Below are 26973 nucleotides of genomic sequence, written 5' to 3' on the forward strand. Positions count from 1 at the left end.
CTGCATCCCTGTTAGTGCTAATCTTAGACTACCTAATGTTACTTCAGATAGTCCAACATTAGTGCAATTTTATATCACTTATTATTATTATTATTATTATTATAATTTTTAAATTTCTAGTGATTTTATGGCTCGGAACAGTTACCAGATGATTATTGCATCCATGTATCATTTTCATAGAAACAGTGGGTGCTGGTGTTCATCGAGTTACTAAAAGTAAGATGTCAAGAAGAGCACATCAGCCTATTGCAGGTGCCATAAAAATTGTGTATTCCATTAATTTTAAAACATAGGCTTTGGGGGTTCTATTTTTCACAATGGTCAAATTGCCCACATCATGCATTTACTCTGGAGTGGGCAATTTGCTTACGATTGGAAAATACAGTCATAGAAGACCAGAAATCTTAGTGTAACCCATGCTAGATGTAAAATCTGTTTGCAAATCTGTTTGCAGAATGACAAGATAAACCAGGAGATTCTGTATCCAAGTTGAATGATGTTTGCAGCAGGGAGTACTGCACACTAATGTGCTTGTTAGTTTACTACTGTGTGTTTTTCCTTCAGAATGAGGAATGATACAGAAGTGTATCTTGTACTGTGCTCTCTACTACACATCTTGCAAGAAGTGCCTACATTGTAATGCTAATGAGAAATGCCAATTATGTTTGTATTTCATTCTTGGATGTATTGTATGCAGCGTATACAGTAGTATTTTGGAGAAGCAGTTTTGTATTATATTATATTTTGAATTATATGTCAATACAGTGGTTTTCAAACATTCAATCTAGTCTACCGTGTAACTCCATCTGATCCCGAATTAGGCGTCTACCTAATTCGGGATTTCGCTGAAATTGGGAAATTGAGGGGGAGGGGGGAGGGGGGGGCGTTGTCCGCCATTACAGGATTTTTTCTTGCGTACTATACCCCCAGAGGTACACGTACCCCAGTTTGAAAACCACTGTTAGTACACACTAAAGAACACAGTGAGATAGTGTTCTGAAGAACTGAACGAGGGATCAAAGTACATCAAATCTACCCCTAAAATGAGCCCCAGGATTTATTTACAGTAAGTAACCCAATCTAGCCAAAGGGTGATTCACCAGGAAATATAATCAATTGAATCACCTATGAAAGGTATTTTAGTATTTTTATGATGAATCACATTTGATATTCATGAAGTGTTTGCAAAATATATTTGTTTCTTTAAAATGTTTTTTTTTTTTTTTTTTTAGAAAAGTAGAATGCAATGCAAAATAGTTGTTATTGGCCTTATTGTTCAGTGAAAACACAGAATCTTTTTTTTTCTTTTTTTTTTTTTAAAGGACAGGAGGAGTTTTGCACAATAGTGGATCAGTTTTTTTTAAATATCAGATTCACTGCAATATAAAACTTCAGGATGGATAAGATTGAAATAAGAGTCAACACTCACAAAGCTATGGCCACAAGTTTTGCATCACCCTATAGAATTAACACATTTTGCTTCATAAAGTTGAATGAAACCTGAATAATGTTACCTTAAATATTTAATTACATACCGCTTTGTAGTTTCATATGTTTAACGAAAAACTGACAAAATTGAAAAATGTGACATTGTGGCTTCTGGTAGATTTGTACGATATCATTTTGTAGTTTATTTGATTACATGATGTTAAATAAAAGATCTAAATTATGTTTTTATGATTTTTTTTTTTTTTTTTAATTGTCTCAATTTCGTGGTGATGCAAAACTTTTGGCCTTATCTGTAGTATCACAGTGAATGACTTTCAGTTAGAAGGGGACATTCTCTGTTTCTCTGTTTTGTTTTGCACTGAATTTAGCAGCAAGATTAAAACATTTTGAAATAATGCAGTTATTTGGGCCAGAGTCTCTCATTGTAGTGATTCTAGTGGTGCTGTGCTCCAGGTGAATCTGTTTACATATTAGTTTGACCTCATGCTGATCTGGGACTAAATGCCCCCAAATCTCTTAAAAATAATAGTTACTTTGCTTGTAATCTTCTTTTTCAACCATATCAGTTGTATTTTTCATTTATTAAATATATATTGTGGAAAAAAATCTATTTGCTATCTGTGTGTTTTGGATTAGGTTAGTTAGGTTGATTGCCTGTTTCACAGTTCTCACAGATGCAGATGTACAGCTATGGCCAAACGTTTTGCATCACCCTACAGAATTAATTAATTTTGCTTCATAAAGTCGAATGAAACCTGCTGAGTAGTTTTACATTCACATATTGAATTACATACCGCTTTGTAGTTTTTTTTTCCATATAACGTACTTAGTGAAAAACTGACAAATAAAAAAAATGTGACATTTGGAAATCTAACATTAAATACTGTATTACTACTTGGCTTCTGGTAGACTTTTTTTGTTAATTTAGTAGTCACCATTACCCCATTTTTCTCCCAATTTGAAATATCCAATTATTTTGTTTTAAGCTCGGCTCACCGCTACCACCCCTGTGCTGACTCGGGAGCGGCGAAGACTAACACATGCTGTCCTCCGAAATGTGTGCCGTCAGCCGACCGCTGCTTTTCACTCTGCAGGCCTGCCTTGCAGCCAACCCAGAGCTACAGTGTTGGAGGACAACGCAGCTCTGGGCAGCTTACAGGCAAGCCTGTAGGCACCGGCCAGTCTACAGCGGTCGCTGGTATGTGGTGAGCTGAGGACACCAATTGAGCACTGCCCCCTGGGAGCTTCCGTACACGGTCGGTAGTGGAATAGCCTGGACTCGAACCGGCGACCTCCAGGCTATAGGGCGCATCCTGCACGCCACACGGAGTGCCTTTACCGGATGTGCCACACGGGAGCCCCGGCTTCTGGTAGATTTTTGCGATCTCATTTTGTAGTTTCTTTGATTACATGATGTTAGTAAAATATCTAAATTTATGCTCATATAGTAGTGGTGTTGTTGTTGTTGTTGTTATTGTTGTGTGTGTGTGTGTTGTTTTTTTTTTTTTTTTTAATTGTCTCAATTCTAAAATTCTAGGTGACTCAAAACTTTTGGCCATATCTGTATTATTCAACTGCACAATGATGCATGGGAAAAGTGAAACTGGTCCTACAGCTAATTAAAGGGACGACAATTTATTAAGTTTTGTATGTCAAAAGTAAATCAAGAAAAATACCAGGATTTGGTATCGGGGAGTGGAGGAATTGAAGCACCAGCTGACAAGGACCTACAGTACAATTAACTTCCAACTCCCCTTGTAGAGTTGGAAGGTGGGATGCTGCCCTGGAGTTTCACAATGCAACAGCGGACCATGCTTTGTGTTCATGCCTCTTGGAACACTGTGTAGGCACTGACCAGTTAACCAATTCATAAGATAGCTGATAATTATTTATAGTTAAACTGGATCCATCACCAAAAACACAAAAAGTGCTGAAAAGAAACTTGTCCTGGGATTAATGTTATGGCATCGCTGTCCTTGTACAGTTTTTAAAAAGTACCAAATAACAACTTGTTATTTTATGTAATGCTAGCACTAAATATTGCAGAGTGTTATGGTAGTTTTTGTTATTTGATAAGCTGCTGCAAGATGGTGGTACCATAATTAAAACTTAATCCGGGTTAATTATAAAATAAGACCCGTTTTAGAGATGGGTCATTAACAAAATATAAAGAATAATTATCTGTAAATCGTTTCTTTGTTTCTTGCACGACTGACTACAGGCTTTGGCAAAAGCTCTGGTTGTCAAGCTATGTTTGTCTTGTTTATTATTGTTTAATAAAAGACTTGCTTTACAACACAAATCTTTGGGGTGTATGCTGCTGTTTGTTACTTCTTTCTCTTTCATGTATCCATTCCAGGTTTTACTGTAAGCTTTAGTGTCCTGCTCCACCTGTCTGATAATGAGGCACACCATAACACTGGGAACAGATCAAACATTCACAGGATTATAGGTTCATTTGGATCCCATTCAACTAATTTCAAATCCATTTTATGTACTGCATTATGATGATCTTTTTTCATGTTTTTACCACCTAGTTGTTTCCCATTTCCCTATATACCGTACAATAGTATGTTAAACATGTCTACTGTCACAAGATGGCGTTGCTGTGTGCTTTTGGGAAACAAGGAACCAGTTAAGCAAAAACAAAGGACCAGGAAAGAGAAAAATTGGAAATGAATGTTGATTGAACTTGCAATGTGCATTTAGGAGATGCACCACTTCTGAGGGACATTGTTTACCTGAAACTGTTTAAAACAATATAGATGGTGTCAAAAAGCATGCTTGACCTCCCATTCTAACAGAACCCTGTTAGTTATTGTTTTTTGGAGCACTGTAGACCTCCACCTCACAGAGAGTGAGATACTGGGTTTTCCCTGGAATGACCATGGTGATGTAACGCCCCTCCATTCCACTGCAGCTGGAATTGTGTCAATGGTGGTAAGATGGAGAATTGAAGCAAGTAAAAGCTTAAAAGATATTTACACAGGCAATCTCTTTACTGCTGTGACAGATGTAATAATATATATATATTATTACATCTTTATTCATTTAGGTATATCGACAATCTGCAAAAAGCTGGACAGTTAAACAACCCGAAAACTACAAAGGAGATGGAAGGAAAAAGAAAAGCTGAGGAAGTCGTACAGAAATGCTGGGTTGACAGATATCACTGGAAAGGTGATTTCACCTGTCTAGTGCCATCTTCCAGCACAGAAAGCCTGTGGTACATGGTAGTACTTCCTGAGTACACATGTGAATGCATATCAGCTTCTTGTGGGGGCATTGAAAAAATGTTTCAATTTATGCATTTATTACAAAAATATGATCAAATGAAATGTTTTGTTCAGGTAGATTATCAAACATTAATAGTTTAGAGCGTAAAGTTTGGCCAAATATTTGAAATGGTCTCTTTCTACATTAGCGAGTGAGGCGACAGCGTGGGAGAAGTACGAGTGGACAAGTACAGCACAGAAGCAGAAAGGAGGAATTACATCTTTAAATTAAATTTTGAATTGCTTTAATCAGAAAACATTGCAGCTTAAAGTCTAACAGCTGCATGTCTTTTTCTGATAACACACTGAAACTTGGAGCAGCTGATTCAAATTCCGCGCAGTTCTGGGACACGGGGAGGGACGGAGCCCGCAGCACAACGCACAAACAAACAAAAGGCAGCCAGTATTCAGAGCGGGTGAGGCGACAGCGTGGGAGAAGTACGAGTGGACAAGTACAGCGCAGTTAGAAGCAGTTTGAAAGCAGGTTGACAGCTATAGAAGCTAAACTGAACTTCCAAAAAAAAAATAAAACATGGTCTTCAAGCCAGTAATCTGTGGCAACTGCATGATGTGGGAAATCTGAGAAAACCCAACAGAGCTCAACCAAGTTTGTGTAAAGTGCCGCACGATCCAGGACTTGCTTAAGTGAGTAAGTCTGTTAGAAATGGAGCTGGAGGAAATGAGACAGCAACAGGAACTTGAGGAGCTGACACACCCACAATTCATGGAAGTCTGCACCCCTAGCAGACTGAAAGCCACCAGGGAGATGGAAGAGAGTCGAAACAGCTGGGTTCAGATAGGCAGAAGCAGGGAAAAAAAGAAACTTTGTCAAACACAACCGCCAGAAATCCAAACATCCTGATGTAAATATCACTATTATCTGCTGTATTATTGAATTGTGGTTTGTCACACTTGAACAAAAGTTATTGTATTTCTTGCTCTTATTGTATTACTTGTATTGTAACACTTGAAATGTATTTGCTTACGATTGTAAGTCGCCCTGGATAAGGGCGTCTGCTAAGAAATAAATAATAATAATAATAATAATAATAATAATAATAATAATAATAATAATAATAATAATAACATCCAACAAATTTGAGCCACTTCAACATTTAGATGACCAAAACCAACATCAAGAGAATGAAAGGAACAACACCCAGGACCCTATAAACAGTGCTAACCAGGCAGCAAAAAGAAGGGAGGTCATAATTTTTGGGGACTCCATTTTGAGAAACACAGCAAGTTCAGTTCGCAGTTTGGACCCCCTTACTACAACAGTGTGCTGCCTTCCAGGAGCCTCTGTCAAGCACATCACTGAGAACGTGGACAGGCTCCTAGAACGGACAGGAGACGACCCGGTAGTAGTCGTCCACATCGGTACAAACAACATTGGAAGAGACAGACCAAGATCCTTGCAAAACAAATTCAGAGAGCTAGGAAGGAAATTAAAAGACAAGACCAAAACTGGTATTTTCTGGGATACTGCCGGCACCTTGCAAAGGACCATAAGGAAAGCTGGAAATGCAAAATCAAAATGCATGGCTAAAATCGTGGTGCACACAGGAAGGCTTCACCTTTCTTGAACATTGGAGCACATTCTACAACAAGGACTATCTATAGATGGGACGGACTGCACTTAAACAGAAAGGGAACCAATCTACTCGGAGAAAGGATCCTTGAGGAGGTTCAGAAGCATTTAAACTAGAAAGGAAGGGGGGAGAAAACAGAAGGAAGACCACATCAAAACAAGGGCAACAACTCAGGTAAGAAAACTATTAAATGTATTTATCTTAATGATAGAAGTCTCAGAAACAAAATGTTAGAACTTGAAGCTACTGCACTAACAAGTAACTACGATGTGATAGGTGTTACAGAAACTTGGTTGTCTGAGAGTGATGGAGACAAATATAATATTAGTGGGTACACACTGTATAGGAAAGACAGGCGGGACAGAAGAGGCAGAGGGGTAGCGCTATACATAAGAAATAGTCTTGAAGCCCAGGTGTTAAATCAGGACAAAGAAAACAATGCAGAATCAATATGGGTCAGAATAATGGACAAAAATTCAAAGGGCATAATAAGAGGAGCATGCTATAGACCGCCAAATTCAGACGCTGAGCAAAATAATCTGTTGTACAATGACATTCGAAATGCATGTAGAAAAGGAGAAGCCATACTAATGGGGGATTTCAATTTCCCCCATATAAAATGGGAGAACCCAGTGGGGAGCACGACGGATGAAATTGAAATGGTGGAAATGACAAATGACTGCTTCCTAACGCAATTTGTCAAGGCACTGACTAGTGGGGAGGCATGCCTTGATTTAGTCTTTTCAAATAATGAAGACAGAATATCTAAAACAGAGGTCAGAGAGCCATTGGCAAACTCAGACCACAACATGGTCTCATTTGAAGTATTTTTTAAAACCCCAAAAGTAATGACTAAAGCTAAGGTTTACAATTTTAGAAAAGCAAACTATGAAGGAATGAAACAGAGACTAACAGAAGTAGATTGGAGTAAAATAGAGAAAACATCCACAGAAAAAGGAAGGCTGTTTTTTAAAAATGTAGTACTAGAGACACAAAACAATTACATCCCAAAAGTAGACAAATCTAAATCTAAAACAAAATGGCCAAAATGGTTTAATAGATCAATTAAAAAAATATTCAGCGAAAAAAGGCACTTTTCAGAGCATTTAAAAGGGACCAAAAACAAAGTACACAGAAAGAGTACTTGGAACTGCAAACACAAGTCAAAAAGGAAGTTAGAAAGGCCAAGAGAGAGATAGAAATCAATATTGCTAAGGGGGCTAAAACCAATTCCAAAATGTTTTTCCAATATTATAACAGCAGAGAACATTCAAAGAGGAGGTTAAATGTCTAAGAGACACAAATGGCAAAATCATAGATGAAGAAAAAAAAATAGCAAATATATTAAATGATTACTTTTCACAGGTTTTTACAAAGGAGGACACGGACAACATGCCCCACATGTTGACCTGTTCCTATCCAGTTTTAAATAACCTTAGCATAACAGAGGCAGAAGTGTTAAAGGGACTAGGAGCTCTTAAAATAAACAAATCCCCTGGGCCGGATGAGATCCTCCCAATAGTACTCAAAGAAATGAGAGAAGTTATTTACAAACCGCTAACCAAGATCATGCAACAGTCTCTTGACACGGGTTGTACCGACAGCCTGGAGAATTGCAAAACATAATACCGATCCACAAAAAGGGAGACAAAACCGAACCAGGTAACTACAGACCAATAAGCCTGACTTCTATTATATGTAAACTTATGGAAACTATAATAAGATATAAAATGGAAAATTACCTATATGGTAACAATATCCTGGGAGACAGTCAGCATGGTTTTAGGAAAGGGAAATCATGTCTAACTAACCTGCTTGACTTTTTTGAGGATGCAACATTGACAATGGATAATTGCAAAGCATACAACATGGTTTATTTAGATTTCCAGAAAGCTTTTGACAAAGTCCCGCATAAAAGATTAATTCTCAAACTGAACGCAGTAGGGATTCAAGGAGATGCATGCACATGGATTAGGGAGTGGTTAACATGTAGAAAACAGAAAGTACTGATTAGAGGAGAAACCTCAAAATGGAGCAAGGTAACCAGTGGAGTACCACAGGGATCAGTATTAGGTCCTCTGCTCTTCCTAATCTACATTAATGATGTAGATTCTGGTATAGTAAGCAAACTCGTTAAATTTGCAGACGACACAAAAATAGGAGGAGTGACAAACACTGTTGAAGCAGCAAAGGTCATTCAAAATGATCTAGACAGCATTCAGAACTGGGCAGACACATGGCAAATGAAATTGAATAGAGAAAAGTGTAAAGTATTGCACGCAGGCAATAAAAATGTGCATTATAAATATCACATGGGAGATACTGAAATTGAAGAAGGGAACTATGAAAAAGACCTAGGAGTTTATGTTGACTCAATAATGTCTTCATCTAGACAATGTGGGGAAGCTATAAAAAAGGGCCAACAAGATGCTCGGATATATTGTGAGAAGTGTTGAATTTAAATCAAGGGAAGTAATGTTAAAACTTTACAATGCATTAGTAAGACCTCACCTAGAATATTGTGTTCAGTTCTGGTCACCTTGTTACAAAAAGGATATTGCTGCTCTAGAAAGAGTGCAAAGAAGAGCAACCAGAGTTATCCCGGGTTTAAAAGGCATGTCGTGTGCAGACAGGCTAAAAGAATTGAATCTATTCAGTCTTGAACAAAGAAGACTATGTGGCGATCTGATTCTAGCATTCAAAATCCTAAAAGGTATAGACAATGTCGACCCAGGGGACTTTTTTGACCTGAAAAAAGAAACAAGGACCAGGGGTCACAAATGTAGATTAGATAAAAGGGCATTCAGAACAGAAAATAGGAGGCACTTTTTACACAGAGAATTGTGAGGGTCTGGAACCAACTCCCCAGTAATGTTGTTGAAGCTGACACCCTGGATCCTTCTTCAAGAAGCTGCTTGATGAGATTCTGGGATCAATAAGCTACTAACAACCAAACGAGCAAGATGGGCTGAATGGCCTCCTCTCGTTTGTAAACTTTCTTATGTTCTTATGTTCTTATTTGAAGCAATACATAAGTTAAAATCAATGTTCTTCAATTAACTTTCAATCTACATTTATTCAGTCTTTCCATATCAATATAAATGTTTTAATTGTACACCAAATAAGGCCGTGCTTGGCAGAGGGGTTACAAGATATTTAAAATGTAAGGTTGTATGAAAATGCACTTTATATTTAAAATCGAACTACACTATAGTTCATGTCAATTAGTGAATCTGATCATGTTTAGTATACCTCCTTTGACAGAAATTGGTCCATCTTTATTTTCTTGTTTAAGTTAAATTTCAAGGTTATTTATTTTTGTTACAGGTTTTTGTAAGCATCTCCACGTAGCTTTTGAGACAGCTAACTGTAAAGGACTTGAACTGAATGACATGCAAGAAAAGGCTGTCCAAAAGGTTGTTCAACAGGGATACACATTGCAGAGCAACATGTTTTTTGTGCCGAGTTTGTTTTCAAAAGCTGTCAGTTGTATATATATAATCACCAAAACTTGCTGATGTATAGCTGCAAGCCATGCGTGTATTTGCTGTAACAAGCTCAATACAGATGTCCCCCCAGCTGATCCTAACTGCACAACTGTTTCTGAACAACTCCTGGAGAAACTGGATTTATGGTCCAAGAGTCCTGATTTCAAAGAGATACCTCAACTGAGCAATATCTTGGAGAAATATTCTTGGGGTTCACATTACTCAGACAGAGCCTACTAGCTGCCTTTATGTGTTTGATGAGGATTGAGATGTGAGCTATTTCAGCCTTCATCAAAGCACCTTTATTGTCAAAATCACAAACCAGTGTATGGCCACAAAAGTGCATGCAACCAGATATGGTAAACTGGTTCAGATAAAGACAATTATGGCAGGCCTTATTAGATCCATTTATAGCAGTGTCCCATTATGAGACAATATTTAAGTAGATATTCTGTTGATTACATTTATAAACAGCATATGTTTGAGATGTTAAACTGAGGTTCTGTCCACATTTTGGACATTAAAGATCCCATGACACTTTTTGCAAGAGCAGGAATGTTAATCCTGGTGACATGGGCAACTATAAAAAGCAGGTTATAAAATCTGGCCAACAGTACCTAAAGTCTCCCTGCCTTAATTAGGGTTGAAGTCTGTTCCTGCCACCACCCTCCGTCCCAGGATCCCCTTGTAATGAAACCTCAGTCTCAATGGGTAAATCTCCTGGTTAAATAAATGAATAGTCTCTGTAAAGTCGCTTTGGATAAAAGTGTCAGCTAAATGACTAAATAATCTGTATAAATTGCATTAAAAACTTCGTACCCCTATTGCTTATGTAATCTTTAGTTGGATTATTTGTTTTAAAAAAGCTTAAGTACCAATGTATTTAAGATTTTAAATTAACTGTGCTATTTATTTCATATACAATGATCCCATCCTTTTTCGTTCTATGTAATAAAATGCATGTTTGACTGATAGCATTTCTATTTCATTTGTAATGCAAATTAGTAATTCCTAAAATACTGTATATGCAATGTTTTAAAGTAAAATAATAATATTATTATTATTTTTTTTGTCACTTACTAAATTCATTTTTAAAACAGCTCCAATAGAAGTTTGGAGACAATTTTGATTAAACAGATCAAATGAACACAATGGATGACAATCAAGACATTCTGAATATTTGTATTTTATTATACCATATTTCTGTTGAACAAACATACAGGGCAGTGGTAGCATACTAACTTCCATGAACATAGAAAATTGACAAGTTTAAAACCATTTCTAAGCACCCGAGGGAAGACTATTGTTACTATTGTTACCGACTAGGCTATAATGCCCGAAGCCGCACCCTGGAGGTAACAATAGTCTTCCTGAGGGGCTTTTAATTTTCCACTATGAGCAGAGTCTGCAGTACATATTTAATAGAAATGTCAAGAAAATAAGTGAGGCAAGGTTGGATAGTAAATATGACTGAATGTATTTTGTTTAAATATAGCTGATACAGCATAAGTAAATAAATAACAGAAATAAATAAAAGAAATTGTTTTTAAAGTTCATACCGTATAGTTAGCGAAGTTTTTCTCCATCTCCGTCTGGTTTGCCGACTGCTGCATAATCCTGTTTATGTCCCGCCCGTCATATTTGTTTTTGTTGAGTTGAATTTGTTTGAATATCAGAAAGTCAGAAAACAATGACAGTGCCGTTTTAATCACCATTTTAGTGTTTGGAGCATCGTTCTTTTGTAGTACGTTTTGTAATTCATTTTGTGTTTAGTCACAGAATCTGTATTCAGCCATTTTCTCTTGTTGTGAGGAGCTGAGATGAAAGACGTTCCTTTGAAAAGGGGCGGGACTGACAGTGAACCAATCACATGACAGATGGAGACTATTGCCAGGTGGTGTAAGGATGTCAGGACAATAGTTCAATCTATTTTTGCTCCTATGATGAGGTTTTACCCAATCACAGGACAGAATTTCCAACCACCGATTTATATTATATATATATATATATATATATGCAATAAGGCCCGACAGGCCATCCGCATACGTCGAATATATTCAACGTATACGGACGCCCTGAAGGGCCTTATTATTATTATTTATTTCTTAGCAGACGCCCTTATCCAGGGCGACTTACAATTGTTACAAGTTATCACATTATACATTATTTCACATTATACAGATATCACATTATTTTTACATACAATTACCCATTTATACAGTTGGGTTTTTACTGGAGCACTCTAGGTAAAGTACCTTGCTCAAGGGTACAACAGCAGTGTCCCCCACTGGAAATTGTGTTTTTAGACACATATCATTGTACAACCAAGTCAATGATTTGCATTTTTAGCACACATTCGCTTTTTATTTCAATTATGTTATCTTAATGTAATCATTTTTACTTTTGTAACTATAAAACTCAAAGTTAGTTCAGCATGCACAGTAAATCCAAGATGGACTTCCTGTTAAATAATGATTTTTTCGCATTAAGGCTTTTTTAATAGTATAGTTTTATTTTAATTTTTTTTTCCAGATATCTTTAAGTTGGTTAAACTGATTAATAAAATCAATTTAGATTTGTTTTCTTTTTAAATCTTAGAATAAATTTGACCACACTGCTTTTTAATCCAACATACTCCTCTCTGTACTGCTTCTGCGGCGCGGGTTTCACTTGCCTATACTTCAAAGGTTGAAATTTACCTTATATTACATTTTATTTAAAATAAAACTGGCGGAGTGATTTGATTTGTTTCAGTGATGCGGATACAAACATTCTGTGGGCATATAGCCTACTAAGGATTATAGGCCTATCCATCCAGCTCACCCAGTTAGAGTGCAGAGTGTGTCCATTGAGGTATATACACATATATTAGTACAATATATATATATATATATATATATATATATATATATATATATATAATGTCTCTACCGCTGTCTATTTCACTTTACCTCAATACAAACCACCACTAACTTCTAACACGAAAACTAACTTTGCTCTTTTCCTTCTCTCCAGATGTAATGCTGTCCCATTTTCTGACACTAGCCCAATCCTCTCCCTCTCTCTCCCAGTTGATAATGTAGCTCTGAGAGGCAGGTCTACCTAGTCTCAGCTGCTCCAAGGTGAGAGTGGTTACCTGGCTGCTTCCTCCAATGCCATTGATGGGAACCACAATCCAAATTTAATTCAAGGATCTTGCAGTCACACAGCTAGTCACAGCTCCCCCTGGTGGAGAGTGGACCTGCTAGCACCCCACAGAGTGAACCTGGTTGTCATCACAAACCGAGGAGACTGCTGCGCGGAGCGTATCAATGGGGCTGAGATCCGCATCGGCAGCTCGCTGGAGAACGAGGGCAACAGCAACCACAGGTAATGGACAGGAGACATTTGTTTTTAATTAAAAAAAAAAACACTCTGGGTGTTTATTGAACAGCCCCTACTGTATGTAAGCCTAACTTACAGATAAGGAGGACTGAAGATCCTTGGACATCTGTTCCCACTGTTAAGATATTTTTACATACAAAAGACAAGACAAAAAATAGCTCTTATTAGAGCCATAAGCTAAATGTTACCTTGTGATACTTCTCATACTACTACTACCATCCCTAAACTAAGTGAGGGAAACACAAAATTGCTTTCCCCACAATCCAAAGTTAACCAAGTGCAAAAATCACAATAAATAAATCAGGGTCACAAGACATTAACAAACAGAAGTTCAGAATCACCAGAAATTCCCGTTCTACAATATGTCTCCTCACACACCAATATTGCCTCTCCCAGTTCAAAAACCACGCGATTTAAAAAGGTTTCCCTATTAACCAATTATCCCCAGGTGTTTTTACTAATCTTTTTGCAGTTACTGACCTCCCCAACACGACGCCTGTTTAATCTCGTCCTTCCTAACTGAACACCATCTGAAACCAACTCCTCTAGCGAGGTTACAGCACCATCTAGGTGACAGGGAATGTACGCCGTCACAACATACTATTTATTCTTCCTTTAAATTGGCAGAGCAAACCCTGCATGTTTTATTTTTATTCTGCATTTATTTGTCAGGCAACTATCCTTTGTGTTTCAGGTATGCCACCATTCACTCCATTCCAGCTGGGATATCCAGGACCTACAGCTGCAGTGGAATGGAGGGGCTGTTATGTCAACATGGTCATTCCAGGGAAGAAAGAGTATCTCTGTCTCTGTGAGGTGGAGGTCTACGCCGTGCCCTCCAACAAGGACTGTTGTTCTAAAGGCTGCATTCAAAACAATAGCAATTAGCCTTTTACAGAGTAAGGAACTTCCTCTAGTCCTGCATCCAGTCTGGGGTTTCAGCACTCCTCTTTTAAGTATATTACTGAAATCATCAGGTGTCTGAGTTTGAACAATCGGGAGTTGTTCATGCAACTACAACGGAAGGAACAATATATTTAACTGGGGTTGCTTAAACTCCTGGTCACTGAAATATTAAATAATGTACTTAATTTATGGTAGTTTGGAAAACAAGGACTGGCTGCAGGACTAGTGTGAGTTTCTAACCCTGCATTTACTTCAACCTACTGTCTTTATATGAAACAGTAGCTCAGTTAATTTAAACATTTTAACTCTTGAATTTGCAGGTTTATTTACCTTTTCAATGTTTTGCTTTCCATCAATGCTTCACTTACATCTTATTGGCACAGCGCTTATCTTTTACATGTTAATTGCTCATCCAAGCATGAATAATAAAATGTATTAAAAAAAAAAAAAAACAAGTGATCAGTGTATTTTTTATTTCGTGGTTCATAATTAACAGCTTTGGTGCCAGTATGAAATCCTATCATTGTCAACATGCAAAACCACAAGAAGTTATCCTGAGGGTGGAAATACTTAATGAATTAGGTGATAACTAGATGCATTGTTAGCAAGTATAAAAGTCTTGGCCTGAGGTGATATAGAGGGGTGGGGGTCTCAATACTGGAATCCTTGGGATGTATGTCAGTTTATGATTTTAAAATTTAGATGGAAAATTCATAGACAAACCTTAGAAGAATGTTTCTTGGGAGAGCTCAATAAAGCTGCTGACTTGGTCACAAGCCCTCATGTCTTGGACATCCGGAGTCCTGGGTTCGAATCCAACTCAGGTTAAAGGAGTTTGTAGGACAGTCACAAAACCACCACACAGTTCTACATAATTAGACACACTCTGCAGGTGTTGAGATCAGGACTGAGGTCTGGCATAATTTTTTTATTATTATAATTTTTTTTATTTGCCATTTCTTCCTAACATTACTGTAATCTCAGGTTGTATACACATTTGACAGCTGGGGTATTGGATCATGGTTATGGATCAGTGGAGCCTGATCCAGATCCACTTAGTACAACACCTTCTCATGATCCGACTCCAGTGAATTCAGATCCGATCCCATTTTTTGTTCTTGTTAGTGCACCTGCCCATTGAGCAGCGGGTCGTGCAGTAGTAGTAGTAGTAGTATATTATTTAGTGGATGGCTCGGTACTGTACATACTCAAAGATGAAACGAAGAAACCAATCTATAACGCATTTCTTTCAGAAGACGCCAACTTTAGGTAAGAATGTCTAGAGATTTGATTTCTTCTTGTATTAATATTGTTTTTCTGCTGACAGGCCTGTGCAATGTGATGTTTAGCTGTGATACATTTTAATAAACCAATGTGTTTGCTGTGCAATGGCAACACCTGGCCTCTCCCCCGAGATAACGATTCATAGCTGTTAGTTTTTAGTACTTTTCATGTATTTTATTTTTGTGCGATGGTCCCGATGCCACAGGCTAGAAGAATTGGAGGTAATTCTATCCTTAAATTCACTGTTTGGCGACAGCATTTTTTAAAAATATATATATTTTCCTAATGGAATTACTGTTTTTAATACTGATGTGTTGTAGAAAATGTGTAAACCGGTGAGTTTGCTTTTTTATATGGGTTTAATTATTTCTTGTCACTTTCACTGCACACTGATGCTCTGTCCAAGTATTGCCCTACCTGGCATACGTTTATATCATTATGTAGTACTGTCTACTACCCAGCATCATAACCACAGCTGATATTCTACCAAGGTCAAACTTAGATTTTAAGCTATAGCTGGCAGTATTTATATTACTGCTTGGTATTTACTATTCAGCCTCCAAATCTATGTTACATGGCAAACCAACAGGGAAAATTAAGGAGTTTTCTGTACTTTGCCAGAATTTTTACATGACCATCAGCATTGATGATGCAAAAAAAAAAAACACCGAGGACACGACTTCGGTGTCCTCATAGCTAGTTATGGCCATGCTTCTGCCTAACGGGCCATGTGTATTTAGCGCACAGGTCGACTCGCTACAGCACGGGGGACCACTGGGACCTTTCCCCTACTTGGCACTGTGCCAGTCCACCCTGGAACTGTAGCTGGCAGTGCGCATGTCCATGGTTTGGGACTTTGGGGGGGTTTCAGTTGATCCGCTGAGTGGGTAGTTGGTTACTGTCTGGTGTGTTACTGTGCTGCTGTTGCTGTTAGTGATGCTGAACCCGCTGTGCTTTTAAATAAGAGTGTGTTGTTGGCATCCTCTTGCAGTCCCATAACTCGCTACAGTATGTTTCAGAACCGACTTCAGTTGTAGCACCTCCTTTCACCTCAGTTTTATTCCGTTTCATTTAGTTTGACGCTGATTCCGTGATTTCTTACATTATTTACTGTCATCATCATAAGAAATTGCGATACTAGAGGAGAAAAAATGCAGGCATATCTGGGTTAATATTGTGGTTGATGAGGTAGAAAAAGTTTAAGTGCATCGTTTCGATGTTTGATTGCAGCAGTATGGGTGAAAGTAGACTGAATAGCCTTGCCCTGCTATATGTACACAGAGACAAGAGGGTGTCCCAGGAAGACGTTTTTACAGCGTTTCGATAGATCAGGCCATAGGAGAATTGGCAAACTCTGTATTTAAAGAAAAGCCTTCTAAATCAGTGTTTATAATTGTGTCATCATACAGTCCCAGCAGTCTTATCAGTCTTAACACTAGTATCAGCAATCTTACCAGTCCCAGCAGTGGCAGCACCAGTATTACCAGTTCCAGCAGTGTCAGCACCGGTATTACCAGTCCCAGCAGTGGCAGCACCAGTCTTACCAGTCCCAGCAGTGTCAGCACCAGTCTTACCAGTCCCAGCAGTGTCAGCACCAATCTTACCAGTCCCAGCAGTGTCAGCACCAGTCTTACCAGTCCCAGCAGTGTCAGCACCAGTCTTACCAGTCCCAGCAGTAGCAGCACCAGTCTTACCAGTCCCAGCAGTAGCAGCATCAGTCTTACCAGTTCCAGCAGTAGCAGCACCAGTCTTACCAGTTCCAGCAGTGGCAGCACCAATCTTACCAGTCCCAGCATTAGCAGCACCAGTCTTACCAGTCCCAGCAGTAGCAGCACCAGTCTTACCAGTTCCAGCAGTGTCAGCACCAGTATCTGCAATCTCGAGCTCAAAGCCAGGTAAAGAGATACTCCATTCTTGAAAACACACATGCACCATTCTTGATTCTTGATTCGCAGGTGGTAGCAGCAAGTCTGTGCAAGCTGCTGAGAGATCAGTGCACCCATCTCTGCCCTCTCTTGCTAGAGGTTCCTCCTACACAGACTCATCAGGCTGGGGAGTACCCCCCAAGATACCCGTCGACCGAAGCAGGGGAGTGGACTTGCCCTCAGACTGTGGGGGAGCCATCACTCTACAACTCTAGGTCGCATGGATATAAATCATATCTATTTTGGATTCACTGCAACCATAAAATATGTATTGTGTTGGCAGATGTGTGTACAAATGTAATGTAGATTTGGAGAACTGCATTTTTTTTTTTTTTTTTTTTAAGAAAATAATTACTAAAGACTAACAAACTGTCTAGAAATTTATTAAAAAAAACAAAACAATAAAACACCTGCAATATTTCATTTGGTTCCAAATATATTAGAACACAAACAAATTTGGAATGTCTTCACGTAAGACAAGAATACTAACAGATGACCCCTTTGGGTATTGTTTACACAAAACACTTGCTTGCCAAGACCAGAAAGAATGGGATTAGAACCACACTCACATTACTCACTCCATGCAGGAGTACTTTTACTAGATGGGCTTGAGGATAATGCAGTGGGTTAAAAGGAACACTAACCAAAGTATTACAAATCTATTTCTTACTTCTTACTAGTAAGACAATTGTCACTGGCCCCCATATGTTACAGATCTTCACACAACATTTTTGAACATTGTAATGACATTTCTGATGTTTACAATATACACAGTACGTACTGCATTCAAAATATTCCACTCACTAGAACTTGGCATACAAGGCGTCCCATGTACTACCTCCAGTGGCACTGAAAACACGTTGGGAAACAGTTTCTTGTTTGCAATGATTTATGGGACATATATTGACAGTTTTACCCCACCTCAGACCATTTGGTTACTGAATATCCAAATGCAAATGATTTTAATGAGCAAAATGTCACACAAGTACAGAGTTGCCCTAATTATTTGATCTTTTTTGTACGTACAGCAGCCGTTTTGTGAAGTAAAACGAACATCCTATGCAGCTGTTCTGCATTGGTGGTAAATGGATTACATTTGGGGTACCAATACATTCGTGGAAAGTCTTGCCAGTCTTTCGAGGTTTATATGACAAGTGCAACTCTGCATTAATCATGCTGGTGTTTTCCTTCCCAAAGGTGATTTATTGACCCTCTTATTAAACATCAACTGACAATAAAAACAAACCTTTGGAAAATGGTCTGCAAAACAGCAGGTTTACAAGTTTTGGAATGAAGATCCACCTCTATTTAGATCATAAAAAGAGACACCCACAATACCCACAATTTAGTACATACGCTTGCAAAAAAAAAATAATAATAAAAAAAGAAATTACATTTTATCATCATGTATCACCTTCAGCACATATGTAACTTTGACCTTTCATCCTAAAAAAAAAAAAAATGTTGAATATACCGTATATACTCGATATAGCTCTATGTCTTAACTATCAGCCCTTACTCACATTAAAAAGTCCAAGATCAGGATTCAACCACTGTAAAAGATTCAAGTGAACTATCTGACAAATACTGTACCACTGTTTTGTTTTCTATCTATCTCTCCCTATATATCTATATACATATAGATATATAGACAGATAGATAGATAGAGATATAAAGTGGTGCTGCATTGATTTCACAGTGGCCAATTAACACCCACTCTCTAATAGATGCCCTTATCCCAATGACTGCTCAGGTATACAGAAGATTGAGAAAATAAGCAACTGGGTGCTGTATCGAGCAAATACAGTAAATGTTGTTTAAAAAGTGGCAGAAATTATTCCCTGGTATTCACTTCTTCGTTGCCTTTGCTTGGAATAACTGAAATCCATGCGAATTTTACTGCAGTAAAACAGGGTGTTTGTGATTCTGTCCGTTCAGAACAGGGACTGTGTTTCAGCTCCTTCCCGACGTACTCCTGAAAGCAGATGAGAATTCATCAGGATACCCAGATGGACCTTTAAAAAAGAAAACCACCAGGAAGAGAGGAAAAGATTAAATGAATGGATACATAAATGCATAAGACCACCCCCTACCCCATTATAATTGATAACTAGCAAGAATCCACAACAAAATCCAGCAACACAGACACAGAGTAGTCATCTTATCAGTTTTGACTTTTTCATACCACTGGGGCAACTTTACCAAAGTTGGACAAATACCTGATTATTTGAACAAACACTGCTTGAAATATATTCACTTGCAAAAATGACTGTTTGTATTTGTTCCTATAATCAATTTAAAACTGACTATTAAAAAGATGCTAAGGAAACCAATGCATAAATGAGGTCTGAAATGTTTACTGTAATAATGGTATGAAGAATCATGCTTTCATTTTATAAATTAAAAGAAAAAGCTGTTCATCTCGGCACTACTTAATGCATGCTTCCTTTAATTCTGTATTACGGTTAGTATACTGGATCTAGTCACGTGAACCGATTTTGAAGACTATAAAAAATAGTATGAAATGTCTACTTTCATAATTTCACTTTATTTGAATCTCCTGCTATTTCATTCAAAAGAAAAATAATTTGCAACAGAAATTAATTTGCACTGAAAACTCTTGGAGGGCCTCTCCTGACTTCTTGACTGAAAGCAAAAAATGTAGCCTGGGCGGAGATGCTTTGAAATGAAAAAGAGTTTCTTGAAACCATACTTATTTTTAACAGCAAGGAAACATAACTGCTTTTCCCCCTCTATTGTACAAGTCTTGTAAATAAAAAAAAAACGGGAATACAACTAGCTGACTACAGACAGTAAGGCACTGTCAGAGTTCATGCAATGCAACATGTTACTACAGCCTTGTGTTGGAACATAATAATCCTGCCTGTACTATCATTTTTTTGTTTTTGTCAAATTTTAAAATATTGCACTGGCCACTTTGTATACTTATATAGCCATACACATAAAATCACTGTATATGAAACAGAGTACTAAAAGAGAAACAAAAAGATCTTCCCATATAAATAGGCAATTGTAGCTAATAAGCACCCCTTGTGCATCTACTGGCACAATTTACCAAATGATATGTTCAAGTTATCGGAAACATGACCATTGCCAAATAATTAAAAAAAAAAAAAAAAAAAAAAGCATTTACATGCACATTTCCAGAACTATAAAATAGCACAGTTAAAGTTAAACCATTAGTATAATTATAGTATGAAGAGAGTTTCTTAACTACAGAAACAGGTTGCCTTTTAGTTCCCTTTAGGCTTATGAAATGCACCTTTTTTCGTTTTGTCTGTTTATATTCAGCGTTGTTGCAGATCTTTCGACAGTAGCGTCTGTTTTTTATTTATTTTGTATATATTTTTTTTTACTTTATTATTCGATCGGCCTGTAACTGCATCTGCTGTTGGAATGTTTTTTTCTTTAAGCTGCATTTTACAGAATCTGAAAACAAGCGTTTTGTGTTGCTGCCGAGTATCTGTTTGTAAATGTATTCTTGAAAGGGGGCTCGTTTGCTGACATTACCCAAAACTAGTGCAGAGAACATGGATCACAATTGCTTTTTTTCAGGCACTGCTTGTATAAAAAACAAGATTAACACTAGAAAATGAAGTTTGATTATTGCTCCAAGTGGGTCAGTACTTCATGAACAGGTTGGTTTCTGTCGTTATTAGAGTTGATTAGAAAACAATCCAATCATTAGAGCGTATCATTTTTTAACACAATAGAAAAACAAACAGGGTTACAGGTGACAGGGTAGTGGAATTAAGATTTGGATCATTACAACTGACCCCAAGTAACTACAGATGAGACACAAGTGTCCTTTACGCATATTTGTTTTATGAAGTCCTTTAAATTCAACATTTATTTCTTCATTTTTCATTGAAAGGTTATGTGAGCTGATTATTACAGTAATTCACACAGAGTGCCATGTACTGCTGAGCATCAGGATGCATGTAAAATAACCAACACTCTCCTTTATTTGTTGGGTATTCTGCTGCCTTTATTCATGACAAACACAGCATTAGGGTACTGTTTCTGATGCTATCCTTACTGTGAGAAAGGCTTAAACTGTTGACAAAGTTCCACAAAGCGAACAAGTTTTGTATAATTACCTTGGTAGCCATCTCTTCCAGACATTCTCATCGGAGGATATTCCTGAGGACCAGAGGGCTGTTCATTGCTTTTAGGCTAAAAAAACAAAATAGATAAAACATTATTATTTTTTATTTTTTTATTTTTTAAAAATCATTTAAAACAGTGGTATTAATAGTATAATAATTGCTGACCACACTACTAAATGACAAGGCATTAACCACTCAACTAAGTGGTTTGAATCTAGGTATCTCAAGATCTTTCAGGTTGATCTGTCACATTTAAAGGGATTTCTTTCCTTAAGTTAATTACAGACTGGTGTGAGCAGCTCTGAGATCAGACCTCGTGATCTCTTATCCTACAGTAACTAGGTGGTCTTTAAAGCAGGTTCTACCTGCAATGAACTCACCGCTGAAAAACTTCTCAGCCGATACTCCATCAGTATGTCAGTCAGCTTCTGTGTGATCTTCAGAACCATCTGTGCATCGCCCTCAGTTTCTATACGGAAGTTTTCCTGAAAAATAAATTATATATATATATATATATATATATATATATATATATATATATATATATATAATTTATTTAATTTAAGAAACATATACTGTACTTGACATAAACACGTGTTTGGTTTAATTGTGCATTGAACTTAATTATAAAAATAATATTTATAAAAACCAGCAGCATTTAAGGGACAATATCCAGAAATATCGGGCATCTTGTTAATATTGAGATAAACTATGTATCGATCCACACATGGGTGCCCCCACTGGTGCACCTGGTAAAATCATGGACAGTAGTATGTCAGTGACAATTCTGGTGCATAACTAATGGTCATTTTATACTGCCCTCATTACAGAAATTTAACCTTGCTCAGGCTTGCCTCAAATGTAAAATGATGCAGGTGACAAAACATACTAAATACCCATGACTGCAGAAACAGTAATGAATGATTAGGAACATATCATGACACAATAAATAGATGTAAATATTTTGCCAATTCAGGAGGGTATGCAAGTATTACATTCAAGCTATTGTGAGAACCCTGTGGGATAAATTAGACTAAAAAACATACCAGAATTTCAAAGACTGTAGAATTTGTGGAGCTCCCTTCAAGAGTTCTCTTGTAGACTTCATTACCCTGGAAAAATATAACAAAGAAATCACCATAACACAAACATTTGATTTTGAAAAAAAAATCAGAAAGACTACAAAATGCTTTGACAAATGTTTCAACAGACAAGTCTTCATAGTTTAATATTTTGTTTAAACTTCTTAACAAAACAGACAAACAAATGAATTACTATTTGTAAATGTTAACAGGTAATGCAGGTTCCATTTTTATAATACAGATGTTTTATTGTGAAGATGTCTTAAAAAGATACTCAGCTACCCACTTCGTAATCCGAGTTGCCAGAATATAGATTTTAAAAAGATGTTACAACAGTGAGTACCTGACTTTCTGTAAAAGTGTTAACAGTAGAAACTCCAGTGACTTACTTCCATTGGAGCCATGTGTTCCATTCTTTGTCTTCTGATGAGTGTTTCAAATTCACTGTGGAAAAGAAGCGAGCCATTCAATGTCAACTGAACCAAAACTCAAGCGTCATGATAATTTTCGATTACTATTTTTTTTATTTTTTTATTAAATACAAATAACCCCATCAATAAATGCTGGGGTTCATGAAGGTAAACGTGATTTAAAATTAATATATTTTTGACTACTGTATTATAGACTAAGAGAAGCAGATTCGATACCTTTTATTGGACTAACTAAACAATAATTAAATCACAAGCTTTCAAAAGGTCTCTTCCCTACTTTCACAGGAAGAGACCTTTGAGGTCTTGAAAGCTTGTGATTAATTATTGTTTAGTTTACACAACAAAATGTATCACAGCTCCTTCTCTGTCTATCAGCTCTGGACCACAGAGGCAGTAACGTGAACGTTACTGCATCACACAATTCCATTCACAATTAGAAAAATGATTCAGTGTCATAAGCCAATCAGGTTCCAGCTATTGCAGGCATTAATAGACAGTAGATGCCCACTGGAACGGCACTGCATCACCTGTGACCCAAATTTAAAATCAATCTGTGCAAGTACTGGCTTTTTCATTTGGACTTGCTGTATTTAAGCTTAGTTCACTACTGGACAGCAAATACTAAACAAACAAAGACAACTGGCCCAAACCAGTCAATCAGTACTTTGCACTGACGAAAGCAACCAATCCTGTACCCGCAACTGCAGAGTTAGCCAATCACAGCCTGTCGGCTCGACTGGAGCTCAGACATGGACAGTTGAGTAATATTGCTCCATTCAGATACCTGACACTGTCCAGATTAGGGGTGCTAGATTCCGTTTAATTTAATACACATTTCAACTTTTAAAAATATATAGTTTAAACGTTAAAATAAAAACATTTTTAAGATGTGCAGTCTTGACAGCAGGAGAACTGGAAGTCGGCAATCTTGGGGGAAGTGCGTTGACTGCAAGGGCTCTGAGCATTTTAAAATAAATAGCTTTCTACAAATTACTACATATATGTCTATAAATAGGTCATTTACATTGGCTTTTCTACTCTCCTTACATGCAATTGATTAGGGCTGTCAGTTAAGCCTCAAAATAGCAATCGATTAAAGGGCACACAAAATACAATCGTTCGAGTAAATATCGATGATTGCACTATACATTTTTCGGTGCATTCGTTTTCTTTTTACAAAATTTGTCGTGACATAGCTAATGCGTAAGACACAAATATAGCTATGGTTTACTGCAAAGTTGGCTGAACATTCTGTATTATTATATTTCTTAGCATACACCCTTATCCAGGGCGACTTACAATTATTACAAGATATCACATTATTTTTTACATACAATTACCGATTTATACAGTTGGGTTTTTACTGGAGCAATCTAGGTAAAGTACCTTGCTCAAGGGTACAGCAGCAGTGCCCCCTCACCTGGAATTGAACCCATGACCCTCTGGTCAAGAGTCCAGAGCCCTAACCACTACTCCACATTGTTGCCCCGTGTAGGTAATTAGATAGCTAATTGCAAATGTAAACAGCAGCTGCACAAGCTGGATGCTTGCGTGCCTTGCAATGAAAGAAAAGTTGTATGCTGCCGTCGCGCTGTAATTTCGATACTATAGTATCGAAGACGTAAGACCTCATATCTCAGCCGTCCAATCACCAATCTTTTTTTTTTTCCCATAACCATGACAACGGTGCTGAGGTGGGTGGGACGGATATATTTTTTGAACCACAAGGATGAGCTGGACTCACCGCAGCGGATTACAGGTTTGGCATGAAGTGTTTTTAATTGTCAAACGCTCCATAACTGGGCGGGCCCATGAGCAAAATGGGTGGGCCCAGGCCCCTCAGGCCCAAGCGTGGCGCCGCCCCCGGTACCACCTAACCTTCACTATCTGTGAAACACAATGCGGAAATCCCTGCCTAAAACATCATCATAATAATAGTAATAATAATTAATATATTTACTTACCACAACATGCATACCCGCTAGCTGATCCTTACTCCAAAATTGTGTTTAACATCACTATTGTTTATTTTTTTATTTAACGTTACTGAATATTGTTAAATATTCATTATATAACAGTTCATTTTGAAACTCCAAATAAGCGCAAACTGTATACAGTCAGTTTTCTTCAATGTGCACAACTTATTTACAAGCTGGTTGCCAGGAAGCTTGTAGTCTCTGAATTCAAGGCAGCAAGTTTTTTTTGTTTGTTTGTTTGTTTGTTTTTACAGTGAACACACAGAGGGGCGTACTTACAAAGCATTTTCAAAACTGATTCGCTGGTAGGATGGGACCAGCAAATCAGATGCTAGTTAACACGAGCAGGTAAAGAAAAACACGCCCACTGCTTGTCTGGCAGAAATACTGTAAATAGCAAGGCAGCGCATTCGGTGCAGTTTCGTTGATAAACTTAAATAATGTTACTAACTATGTGCATTACAAAAATGTAATTATTGAATCGATTATCCAGTATTTATATCGATGTATATAATGAGAAATGGAATTGATCGAAAAATCTAATGTTCAATTTAATCGTAGCAGCCCTACAATTGATACCTGTTAGTCTATTCGTGTATCTCAATCACAACTGAGAAATGCGTTCATTGTAAAATTGGTTTAATTTACATTTTTCTTTTTTTTTCTATTAAACAACTAAATGGGCTTTTAAATGGTAAGTCTTTTTCATTTAAAATACCGAAGCCACTCATCTTTATTAATTTAAATAGTTACTCATCATAACGATTGTAATAGCGAGTGCAGCAAAACACTTTATTTTTCATTATAGCTTTAATAAAGATTATTCGTTTTTAACTTGTTGCGATCTCGTATGTATGTGAAAAATGAAGGCTTGGCCTATTTAAAACCCCATTAAGTTGTGTGACAGAAAAATAAAAAAAGAAATTAAATCAAATTAATTACTAAATTAAGCCGCATATATTAAATAAATGTATAAAAACTGTGAAGCAATATGAAATAATAATAGCATCGGCGGTATGATAATGGTCTGTTTTGATTAGGGCAAACATTAGTTGCATTATTATAGAAATGTTATGCAGTCTAATTATTCAAACAGTGCTAAAGTCCAAATCGCTAATTTATCCTACTTCCTGTATATAAGAGACAATAACTAGTTATGTTCACACCAAACTGACTTTTTATTCCAAGTACAATATCACATTAATTCAAAGAATCAATATGCTGTTTTAAAATAATAATAATTTACTAATTGCAATAGTTTGTACTTATCTGACTGGCAGCAATAGAAAAAAAGACCAAAAAATAAAATGGAAGCTATCTTCTGTTTTAAAAAAAAAAAAAAAAATGGAAGAAAAAAACGCATTAACATTGCTCGAGTCTCAGAATAGGGGAAAAAAACAAACAAACAAACAAACAAAAACACAGCCTTCTGTAATCTGGCTCAACACAAGACATTAAAGTTGAATCTGGTATCCTCCACAATTGAAATTGGTTGCATGCCATTTGCGATTGTCTCAATAATCAACCGTGTTATGTTTTCAGCCCGAATTTTATCGCATTACCTCCTCCACGCTAGACCCTGCTTCAAGTAGAAGCAGACCAGTCATGCGACCAAAAGTGTGCTGGACATTGGGAGGTTAATATCCAATGACAATGATGCCATGTGACGTAGGAAGTAATACAAAAAAAAAACACAAAAAAAAAACGGAGTAGACGTTATTTGCAGACAACTGCTTCTTAATATTTGACCTGCACATTTTTGACAAAGTTTAAACGATTAAGCAAAATTAAAACCGTTTGACACTTTACTAATGATTAAACGCTTAAACTCTAAACGATTTACACCCCTAGTCCAGATAAACTATAAGCAACTCTGACAAGTAAAAAAGTGAATTGTTTATAATTTTTTTTTTTTTCCCCCTCCAAATGTGTGAGATCCTAAATGAACATTATGGGGACTATTGCCTTAATTTTTCTCAGTGGAAGGGTACTCAACGAATCATTACAAGTTCAAGGTAACTTAAGGTTTTAAAGTGTTTAAAATAATTTTC

General features: G+C 37.1%; 2 protein-coding genes across 7 annotated transcripts in view; one reads left to right on the top strand and one right to left on the bottom strand.

The window, feature by feature from the left end:
* The first annotated feature begins 4383 nt into the window (after positions 1-4383).
* Positions 4384-14244, top strand: LOC117400063 (fucolectin-5-like). Its single transcript, XM_034920653.2, is given in 4 exon segments — positions 4384-4389; positions 12911-13173; positions 13883-13952; positions 13954-14244. Coding segments are annotated over 4 exon segments (462 nt in total). The 3' UTR covers positions 14077-14244.
* Positions 14245-17670: 3426 nt separating this feature from the next.
* Positions 17671-26973, bottom strand: part of LOC117400315 (histone-lysine N-methyltransferase 2D-like) — a 34556-nt gene continuing 25253 nt past the window's right edge. For all 6 annotated transcript variants that reach the window (XM_059022781.1, XM_059022782.1, XM_059022777.1 and 3 more), the window contains exons 13-17: positions 22905-22959; positions 22480-22545; positions 21814-21918; positions 21425-21500; positions 17671-19318 (exon numbers count right to left, since the gene is read on the bottom strand). In XM_059022781.1, the coding sequence (XP_058878764.1) occupies positions 19257-19318; positions 21425-21500; positions 21814-21918; positions 22480-22545; positions 22905-22959 (364 nt within the window). In that variant the 3' untranslated portion in view covers positions 17671-19256. The remainder of the gene's footprint in view (positions 19319-21424; positions 21501-21813; positions 21919-22479; positions 22546-22904; positions 22960-26973) is intronic.

This window comes from Acipenser ruthenus, chromosome 4, assembly GCF_902713425.1.
Source record: "Acipenser ruthenus chromosome 4, fAciRut3.2 maternal haplotype, whole genome shotgun sequence".
Taxonomy (NCBI): domain Eukaryota; kingdom Metazoa; phylum Chordata; class Actinopteri; order Acipenseriformes; family Acipenseridae; genus Acipenser; species Acipenser ruthenus.